The following is an 11,241-nucleotide window of genomic DNA, read 5'->3' on the forward strand; positions in this document are numbered from 1 at the left end:
ATATCCTCTTGGCTGGACCAAGGTCTTTCATTTCAAAAGTAGCACTTAGACTTTCCTTCAACTCCAATACTGTGTCTTTGTTCTTTGATATAATCAACATATCATCCACGTACAGGAGAAGGTAAGTCCTCTGCTCTTCCCTGGTCTTCTTAAAGTACAAGCAACTGTCCTTCAGACTTCTCGAATATCCTGTAGACCTCATGAAAGCATCGAATCTTTGGTTCCACTGTCTTGGTGATTGTCTCAAGCCGTATAACGATTTTCTTAACAGACAAACCTTCTCAGGTGCGTTCTTGTCCACATATCCTTCAAGCTGATCCATGAATATCTCTTCGTCCAAGGTTCCGTGCAAGAATGTTGTCTTAACGTCCATTTGCTCTAGTTCTAGATTGAAATGAGCAACTGCAGACAGCATTAGACGGATCGTGACGTGTTTGACTACGGGTGAAAAGATTTCTTGAAAATCAATTCCTTCCCTCTGAGAGTAACCTTTGGCAACAAGTCTAGATTTGTGTCTTGGTCTCTCAACACCCGGGATTCCAACTTTCCTCTTGAACACCCACTTACAGCCTATTACTTTCTTCTTCACTGGTTTCTCAACTAGATCCCATGTATGATTCTTGATAAGTGATAACATCTCTTCATCTGTTGATCCTCTCCAGATTTTGCTCTCTGGACTGAGCATTGCTTCAGCATAACTTTGCGGCTCAAGATCTCCACCATCCTCAGTTAAGTTAAATGCAAAACCAAGGTCTCCTAGTTCATCATATCTCTTAGGAGGTCTTGTAGTTCTTCTTTCTCTATCTCTCGCTAACTGGTAGTCAGCAAGACTTGGTGGCATATAGTCCTCCTCCGAATCTGTCTCAGACTCTGATCCTTGTTGCTGTTCTGTAGGCACGTTTCCTTGGTTAATGTTGTCTTGCTCGTTAGCTCCACCTTCTTCTGTTACTTCATTTTCTGTAGTTACAGTAGGAGTACTTATTACAGTAACCTCAGGTTCAGTTTCTGTTCTTTCTTCAGTCTGTCCAGTAGAGCTCTTGAACATAACTTCCTCATTAAACACAACGTCTTTACTTATTACCACTTTCTTTTCTTCAATTAACCACACCCTGTAGCCTTTTACCCCTGTTGGATAACCAAGGAACACTCTTTTCTTGGCTCTTGGATTTAACTTCCCTTGATCTGAATGTACATAGGAGATACATCCAAAACTTCTCAGACCACTCAAGTCAGGTAATACCCCTGTCCACACTTTCTCTGGTATCTCATAATCGATCGGAGAAGCTAGTGTTCTGTTGATTACATACACAGCTGTTGAAGCCGCTTCTGCCCAGAACATCTTGTCCAAACCAGACTCGCTGAGCATGCTCCTAACCTTCTCCATTATCGTTCTGTTCATCCGTTCAGCAACGCCGTTCTGTTGTGGAGTGTAAGCACACGTTCTGTGTCTTACAACTCCCTCTTGCTTGCAGTAACCATCGAACTCAAGATTACAAAACTCAAGCCCATTGTCAGTCCTCAACTTCTTAACCTTCCTGCTTGATTGATTCTCAACCATCGTTTTCCATTCGACGAACGTTCTAAAGGCTTCATCCTTCTTCTTCAGAAAATATATCCAGACTTTTCTGCTGTAGTCGTCGATGAATGTCATGAAGTACTGACAGTTTCCCAGAGAACTTGGTACTGACGGTTCTCCCCAAAGATCTGAGTGTATGTATTCAAGTTTTTCTTTTGTAACGTGCTTCCCTTGACCGAAGCTGACCTTATGAGATTTACCATACACACAGTCTTCGCAGAATTCAAAACCTTTCATCTTATCTGCTTCTAGGCATCCTTTCTTGATCAATAAATCTGTGTTCTTCTTACTCATGTGACATAGTCTGCTATGCCACAGCTTTGACTCGTTCTTGGAACTCACTACTGCATTTGCGCTTCCTGCAACTACCTTTCCTTGTAAGATGTATAGAGTTCCTATTTTCTTCCCTTTCAACAGCGTTAAGCAACCTTTGGTGACTTTCAAAGAACCGTTCCTGGACTGAAACCAACAGCCTTGATCTTCTAATGTTCCCATTGAGATCAAGTTTCTCGTCATGCTTGGAACGTATCTGACGTTTGAAATCAGGACAGTTGATTGATCATCATTCTGAATCCGTATACTGCCAATGCCTTTGATCTCAGAATGAGTGTGATTAGCCATCTTCACTCTTCCTGTTTTTGAGTTATCAAACTCAACAAACCAATCCCTCCTTGGAGTCATATGAAATGAGCACCCTGTGTCCATGATCCACTCGTCTTCTTGTCCTTCACATACTGCATTAGACTCTTCTTCCACATTCAAACCAGCTGCATCGACAACTTGACCCACAACATTCGAAGTTTCACCTTTCTCTGAACTGCCGTTCTTCTTGTTCCTTTCTTTCCAAACAAAACACTGCTTCTTGTAGTGACCGTCTTTACCACAAATCCAACAAGTCATCTTCTCTCTTGACTGTGACCTGTTCTGGCTTTTTCCTCTGTCTGAACTCCTTCCTCTTCTATCTGTCCTGCCTCTTTCTTGAACATATAGAGCCTCTGAGTTACTCTTGCTCAATTTACCACTCGCTCCAAGTTCTAGACTTTTCGACCTTATAGCTCCAGTGATTTCTTCCAGTGCTAGCGTTGTCTTACCATACTTCAAAGTTTCTTTCAACTGATCAAACTGTTTCGGTAAAAACATCAGTAACACAATCGCTTGGTCTTCATCTGGAACTGTAACCTTCACGTTCTCCAGGTCAGATATAAGCTTGAAGAAGTCGTTTACATTCTCCTCCATAGTCATGCTATCTGACATCTTGTACCCATATAACCTTTGCTTAAGGTATATCCTGTTGGGTAACGACTTAGCCATGAACAACTTGTCTAAGATCTTGAGCATACCAGCTGCGGTCGTTTCCTTGATGACCTTTCTGAGAATATGATCCCCCAGACTTAGTATGATCGTAGATCTAGCTTTTCCTCTCTTCTCCTTGAGGGTTTTCTCCTTTTGAATCTTCTCTTCCGGCTTGTCAGAAGCTTCAGTCGCAGACATCCCTTTCTCTGCTGTAGAGTCTTCAACATCCACGCTTTCTTCATCTTCTAACCCTTCTAACAAACACAGTAGCTCCAGATGAGCCAACAGCTTCTCTTTCCAGAGAACATAATCGCCTTCTCCGTCGAACTTCTCAACCTCTGAACGTACTGAAGTCATGATACGCATCAAAGGACAAAGCTTTACAGAAAAGCTTCAATCTTTACAAAGCTTCAACCTTTCCTCCTTCCCAGCCAGCCAACCTGGCTCTGATACCAATTGTTGAGAAAAGGATCGTTTTATACTTTGTTTCGTTCTCTTTGATTTCGGTATCTCTCTCACCTCTCACGTTGTTTCACTCGTGTGTATTACGTTTGTTTGCGGAAAGTAAAGACACACAGATTTAACCAGTTCACGCCTCAGTGTGAGGACGTTACGTCTGGTCCGAGGTTATCTCGGAAATCCACTAGAAAGCTTGGTTACACTTAATCCTTAGAGACCGAACAAACGCTAGACTTGCGGCTGCTCTCTGTGTTTCTCAACTGCTCTCTTAACCCTAATGTCTCAGCTCTGTGTCCGCTTTATAGCATTTGAAGAGGCGGTGCCACGCTCCTCTCTCTCCTCTATTTTACTCTGCTTTACCGTACAGAGGAAGAAGACAAATGCCAGCGATAAGGGAGGCATGGTTAATTACTCTGTTGCCCCTTAATACCGTTAAGTCTCGCACGTGAGCTCTCTGTGCGAACTACTGTTTCCTTAACGACCAGCTGAGACCCTCTGCTTCGGGTAGAGACTCTTCGACACAGGCAAAACTCTATTTCTCATTTTAAAATTGAGTGAAAAATAGGTTTACTCCAAATATAAAGTAACTTGTTTATTTTTTATTCATCACTCTATTTTTTACTATAAAATAGAGTACCATTGGAGTAAACTTTAACTCTATTCTAGAGTAAAAAATAGTGTAAACCATAGGGGATAGTCTTAAGTGGAACTAGTGGTGTCTCACGATGCGTATGTGACCAATTCTGGTCGAACGCAATTAAAGCCTTTTATGTGCAGGCCGTTGTATGTTATTGAACTAACGAGTACACGTTACATAAAATGCAACACATACTTTATCAAGGAAAACTACGAGCTTATTATTAGATATTTAAATATCTTGAAGGATGAAACAAAGAAAACTTGTCGGATCGACTGGTGTCGTTTTGTGCAAGGATCTTCAAAAGTAAATTACGTTAATGTCTTCTTTCACCGCAAACCACGAAATATTCGAGATCCTCTCTTTTGTTAGGAAGAAAACTCCGAGATCCCATAATTAAAAGTTGTGATTAGTGACCACTTTGTTGTCATATGTTCATTTTCCTGACGTCTGTCTACCCATATTCAATTTCAATCCGACTAAACCGATCATATTGGTGTAGTATTCAAGTCTGTCTACACGAAAATATTAAATTACATCATAATGATGTGTTTACATATATATGTATTTTGCTGTCAAATGTATGAAGTATACAATTCTTGAGTCCCCGAACATTCGGTAAAAAGCGTTTGACCTCTCAGTGTTTTTGAGTCTAGCAGCGTCTATAGGTCGTCCGGATCAGACTTGCATCAAGCGGGCTTAAGTAATCAGTGATTACAAGTGAGCAAATTGGCGACTATTGGTATGTAAGTATTGGGCTATAATTTTTCTTTTGTGTAGTCTGTTTTTGTCCTTACTTTCATTAATTTTTGGGTTTTCATTTTTGTTTGGTGGGGGGAACAAAACAACACACCCAACTCCCAAGAAAAAAGGCGACACACACTCAGATGATAACAATTATAGCCAACAAGTGTCTCTAACTCATCCAAAATCGACAGCATATATCACATGGTTTTCTCCAGTCCTCTAGCTTCATGGATTATGTCATAATTTAGAAACATGGACCATTCTCTCCATGTTTTCTTTTCATACCGTCCAAAAGCCAAGCAGCAAATAAATTGAAATAGAAAGTTATTCTAATCAATATATAAATGCATTTACCTTGTGTGTTTAATGCTTCTAAATTTGCGTGAGAGATAAACGCACATTGATCACGTAATTTTAACTAGTAGCAAGAACTTATGGTTTGACGCATGAACTCTAAACATTAAAAGATTGTTTTTAATATGAACTTTAAACAAGAAGTCAAGAATCATGGTTCTACATAAAAGGTTCACGATCTTGAGGTATAGGCTTATTATTTGATTTTTTTACATTCTAGGACACATTATGTCTTTGGAATTGCATATTTAGACACTTGTTGCTTGAAGCACACAATTTCTATGTGCAATGTCTTAGATGCCCTCAACCTTATCTAACAATAACTAGAAATATAACTAAATCCAAAAGTCTTTTTATTAAATCATTCAAAAATTTATTTATTTTAGAATTTCAAAATTCAAGTTCAGATTCACTTTTATTAAACTCTATTTTTCTTTTTATTTATTTTCATAACGCATACTCAAATCCAATAATCACGATAAACTCTCCTTCATCAAATCGAAGAAACAATTAATTTTTAATCCTCTTGGCTTGTCTCCTTCTTCTCAACTTTTTCTTATTCCTTTGTCTATCTCTATTTTTTGTCTGTTTTTCTATCTTTTTATTACGAATCATGACAGAATCCACGGATAAAAAAAAGAAAGAGAAAACGCCTCAACATGGATTTCGAGCTCAACATCGCATCGGTGAGCTCGGTGGCTCAGTGAAGCCATGGGGGTTCGAGCTCGTCGAAATCCTCCGCCACCACGAGATCTGCTGCTCAAGTTGACTCCTCGCCTTGCTCAACTCATTTCCGAAGTCTCATCCATTATATAGGTGAAGCTGCAGTGGTTTGAGCTTGGTATCACCATGGGTGAAAGCTCGATTAGATCTGCAATAAGAATGATGAATTTACATATTTGGTCCTTATATTTATGTAAGTATTTGTTTTCACCCTCAATTTTTAAATGTGCAGATTTGTATTCTAATTAGTATCAAAATTTTCAAGTATACACCACAGACATGTTTTATGCAATTATGTTCTTCATGATTACAATGTCCATATAAATATATCCTAATCCATGTCCACACCTACTAGCTCACAAAAAATCGATAATGGACATCATTTAACATGATCTCTTTCAGAAACTTTGATGTGGATACAACTTGTGTGTCATACTAATATGTCTAGATATTCTCTTTTACACATTTATATCCATGTCCACATATCTTACGTTCACACTTTTATAATCCATATCCATACATTCTTATAAGTTATATATAAAAAATATATATAGAAAATTAGATAAAACAATAAAAGTATATATCATTAAATAACAAATATATATCACTTTGTTATACTAATTTTTTTGGTCATATACATCTTTAAATAAAAAAATAGAAAACAAAACAAAGAATTTTGTAAAAAAAAAATATTGTGTCCACATCCATAAAACATATGTCCAATAAATTATAATTTAGCAATTTAGTTAGACATTAAAATATAAAAATATATATATGGATATCAAAATAATAAGAAAAAAAAAACATGTTTTTATATGGTTATTATATATTTATTTAATCAGAAACTGAAATAGTGTATGAATAAATATGGTTTTGTGTCCATGTCCACAATTAATTTATAACTATATTATCCACACTATGATATCCATGTCCATACTTTTTTTGTATATATATTAGTATATATATATATGAAAATGGATGTTAAAAGATAGAGAATTTTATACATAATTTAATGTGATAATTATTTTTGTTTTATATATTTTAGAATTTGAAATAAAAGTAAATGAAACATTAAGAGAAATAAGAAAAACAAGTTACAATTTATACTTACCCAAACATAAGCGCATCTTCCGTTTCTTCTGAGCAAGGGCATTTCTGTCCAAAACAGCTCTCAGATTCAAGGAAAGTGTCCCTCCAGCGGATTGTGTCTTAAAGTGTTAAAAAAGATAAAAAAGTGTCCTAAATGGTAATCGACTCTTATTATTTTTTGTAACTTGAGGTTGAGGTCTTGCACGGATTACACGCAATACTCCTTTTTTTTGTCAAACCTATACATACTTCTATATTAAATCTGGCGTGTCTGATTTCGTCTGCCAATATACAGTTACAATTAAAGTGCCTTGTATTAGTATATCATTTATAGGCAACCCTAAGAGCATATGCATTCCTAATATTGGAGAAATATTCTCCAAATTTGAGAAATTAATGGATGAGTTTTGAATTTTTGAGAATCCCATTTATATTTATATTTCAATATTTTTTTTAGAACCTCTCTTTTATGATGCTCTTACTATTGAAAATGCTTTTGACAAAATATAGTTTTCTATACACATTAATCTGCCGTTAAACAAATATTTATTTTCAATTAAATTACAAGTACAAGTCTACAACGTGTATATATTATATATGACACTTCTCGATATTGCCTGTTAAGTTGGAAAACCAATTCTTTGGTTTCCGTCAAAGAATCTTCCTTCTAATTAAACTATCAAATTAGATATGAATCAAACGATATACTGAAATATTCCAAAAATGATTATGTAACTCAAGAAACGTGTATTTCCAGTGCTCTAGACAGTTACATGCATGACGACGACGTACCAATAGGCATCTGAATATTTTTGCGCTACTTTGTCTTTTTACATGTTACATCTTATAATTGTCCTTTTCTTTCTAGAATACAATATTGTTTGTCATGTTTTCAATTTACTGGCTTGTATTAAGCTCCTAGGTTAATTTATTTTTTTTAGCTCCTATAGGTTAGTATATTTGTCTTTTAGACTTTTACTAGCTAAAAACGTTTGTAAAAAGAGGTTCTTCATTTTTGTCAGTATGCGAATTACTTCAAAATGCTAACTTATTTTTTTAAAAAGGTTAACATAATATTTGAAAAAATCTTATCATTTCAGAGTAAATACGATCAAATTGAACACATTTATTCATATAAAACGGAAAATCTAGTCATCCAAAAGCAGGGAGATCACCTATTGTTGCTTAGTTAGACCGTTGATCATTACACATATTATATTCAAAATTCAAATTTCCGTGGTGCCCCCAAAGGTAACGTTCCAACAGATTTGATTATATTTATTTCTATAAGACTTCATTCATTTGTCGCATATTTCATTATCCGACTAAGAAGATTTATTTAGTTAAGAAGATTTTTAATTTAAATCTAAGCCATCTTTGACCAAAAAGAATTTTTTCAGTGATCATAAATAGAATGACTGAAAATAGTGGTAAGAAAATAGACAATATAATATAATTCAGGCTTTCCCGATGACCCAACTGACAAATCAGAGTCACCAATAAATCTTAAATCAGAGGAAATTAAGTAAATCAAAAGGAAAAAAATCTCTGGCCTTCTCTAAAATTCCACTTGGACTTAAATTTTTTTTTTCACATTATCGAAAAATCCAAGAAAAAATCACTAAAAAAAAACTAAATAAAAGACAAAACGGCTCTGGCGAAATCTCTTACCTTGGAAAGATAAAAGATGTAGTTCAGTCACATAATCAGCATGTGTACGTCGTTTCTTTAGTGCTAATATATAACAACAGTGTCAGAAAAATATTAACCCATAAAAGTCTCTCACCGTTCATATCATATTTATATATTGGTAAGGTGGTAATAGTGCAGACGTTACATGCATTGTATTGAAACCCAAAGTTTATTTCTCGAGAAGCAAGCGGATCAGAGCCTTTCAATCCATCTTTATTACTTTGTTCTCTGTTCTTCTTTATCTTTCTTTGTTAAAAAACAAACCTTTCTCCTCTGTTTTAGATGGCAATACAAGCGCAGCTGAGTTACAACGCTCCGTTCATCGGAACTGGTGGCTCCGAGCTTTCTTTGATCAACAACGATGGTGGTATCGGAATCAATCAGTCGTATATGAACAACCAGCAAGCTCTGTTTCATACCCAACAGAACCGTTCTCAGAGCTTTTTCGACGCTCATATGGAGAAACAGAGGCGAGAGATTGATCAGTTCATCAGAGTTCAGGTTCGTAATCTTATCATCTCATCGAAAGATTTGATTTTTACAACATAGGCACTGATAAAGTTTCGATCTTTTTCTAAAAACAGAGCGAGAGGTTGAGATACGCGTTGCAAGAACAGAGGAAGCAAGAAACAGAGACGATCTTGAGGAAAATGGAAGCGAAAGCTCTGGTTTTGATGGCGCAGAAGGAAGAAGAGATGTCGAGAGCGTTGAGCAAGAACATGGAGCTCGAGAATCTGTTGAGGAAGATGGAGACGGAGAACCAAACTTGGCAGAGAGTGGCTCGTGAGAACGAAGCGATGGTCGCAACGCTCAACTCGACCCTTGAACAGGTTCGAGAGAGAGCCGCCACGTGTCGCAACGACGTTACAGCGGCGGAGGATGAAGGGTCTTTCTGTGGAGATAATTTTCCGATGAGTAGTTGTTGCTTGAACTGTGGGTTGAATGGTGAGACAAGAGTGTTGTTTCTGCCGTGTAGGCATCTCTGTTGCTGCACGGGTTGTGAGGACGGTCTAGTTCTTTGTCCGATCTGTAATACACCCAAGAAGAATAGAATCGAGGCCTCTGTTTTCTAGAACGGAGAGATTTTTACTCCGGGAGATGACGTGGCAGGGTGATTTGGTGTTTTCTGAAAAGTGTAGGGGTTAAAACTTAAAAGGAAAGGTAGACTAGGAAAGTTATCCAGAAGTAAATTCCTATTTTGTTTGTTCTTTTGTTTCTTTTGCATCAATGGGAAAGAAGAAATCCAGCTGGATATAAAGAACATAGTCATATTTTCCCTTATCTAATGAATTTTGGATATATTTTTATGCAATTTTCATTAAAAATGACTATGGAGAAAGTTAAAACAATTTTACAGTATATTTTCATAATTACAAAACTGAAAAATATTTCAAAAATAGTTATGAACTAAGCGTAATTCAACTGATTTAAAACATTTATCACTAATATTTTCGAAGTTTATATTTAAAACTAAAATATTATTTTGGTATGAAACCAACATAATTTCAAAAAAAAATGGAGTTATCTAACTAGTATTTTTGTTTAGATGTTGCGAGATGGCGGAGAGAGGTGGGAGTAGAGTCAAGTCAGTAGACACGCGTATTTGAGAGGCTGTAGGTATTGTTGGATTGCTCAATAATCAATACTATATAGTGTTGGAACTCGTTTTTGACAAAGTGGTGCGGACCAATTTTCCTATAAGTTTTTCGATGGAGACGTCTGTCGGAAGAACCGAAATTTGGACACGATGTAATCGTCACCATAAACACTATGAGTTAGTGTATTTGTTGGTCAAAATCAGAGTTGTGTTGAATGAGAAATGGAGGTCCAAAGTGAGTAACTTGCAAAGCTTATAAAGCTTTAAATTTGACTAAGTATAAAATATTTAGCAAATTGATCACTTTGGATGTTTGGGTTTGAATTTGAAATTGATTTTGTTGGTTGGACAATATGTCAATTAACTTAACCATTCAAATTTTATTTATGATGATCTTTTATGTTTTATTGGAACATAGAAATGCAAACCCATAAGAATTATATTTGGCTTGCTTGGTCAAACCATTTATTAATTTGGTCACTAACGTGAGTAATGGAGAATCAATTCTCATTATTCCATTAGTTAACTCCAAGATCACATAACGTACATTTTGACTTTTCAAGTTATAAAACAATACGTGAAATGTGAAACTCTCAGACATACGAACAAAACAAATCAATCCCTCATATTTCTTTTATCTTTCTCTTTGATTCTCTTTTGAGTCTGAGAGTATACACAAAACTAGTTTCGCCAGGCTTCTGATAGAGTGACGCAAATCATAAGATTTTTGCAGTTGTATCTTGAGATTCATTACGTTATCAAACCGTCGCACTACGGGACGTATTTTGAGTTAAGGAAAGAGATAATATCTCGCCTCTGCAGTTGTATCATCCTTTTCTTAATCTTTGGTATACTTTTATCAATTTTATTCTTTACAATATTCAGCTCTCCGTAGTTTATGTAATACGGTCTTATCAGTCTTAACTCAAAATATCCGTTTATTGCTTTGCACTAACCGGACTGATTATTGTATAAGTTTTTTGTTTAAGAACAGGTTGATTGATATTTTCTAAAAAGGTGTTGGAATCGGAATTGGGCTCCGATTGCTCTCGGTGTCAGCGTTAAAGTCATATT

The 11,241-nt window shown here is 36.1% G+C and overlaps 1 protein-coding gene across 2 annotated transcripts; it reads left to right on the top strand.

The window, feature by feature from the left end:
• The first annotated feature begins 8,575 nt into the window (after positions 1-8,575).
• On the top strand, positions 8,576-9,870 carry LOC111204290 (probable BOI-related E3 ubiquitin-protein ligase 2). 2 transcript variants are annotated; one of them, XM_022698639.2, is made up of 3 exons: positions 8,576-8,688; positions 8,853-9,071; positions 9,155-9,870. In XM_022698639.2, exons 2-3 carry the CDS (start codon positions 8,853-8,855, stop codon positions 9,641-9,643), a joined length of 708 nt encoding a protein of 235 aa, XP_022554360.2. In that variant the 5' UTR covers positions 8,576-8,688; the 3' UTR covers positions 9,644-9,870. The 2 variants fall into 2 exon arrangements, with proteins under 2 accessions (XP_022554360.2, XP_022554359.2); XM_022698638.2 differs by having other exon boundaries at positions 8,595-9,071.
• Positions 9,871-11,241: the final 1,371 nt, after the last annotated feature.

The sequence above is a fragment of the Brassica napus genome, chromosome A3 (assembly GCF_020379485.1).
Source record: "Brassica napus cultivar Da-Ae chromosome A3, Da-Ae, whole genome shotgun sequence".
NCBI lineage: Eukaryota > Viridiplantae > Streptophyta > Magnoliopsida > Brassicales > Brassicaceae > Brassica > Brassica napus.

What these genes read in the sequence shown, in the direction of transcription:
- LOC111204290 (XM_022698639.2), top strand. Translation starts at nt 8,853, where the DNA reads ATGGCAATACAAGCGCAGCTGAGTTACAACGCTCCGTTCATCGGAACT. An exon ending in ATCAGTTCATCAGAGTTCAG is followed by an intron (nt 9,072 to 9,154) that starts GTTCGTAATCTT and finishes TTCTAAAAACAG; the next exon opens with AGCGAGAGGTTGAGATACGC.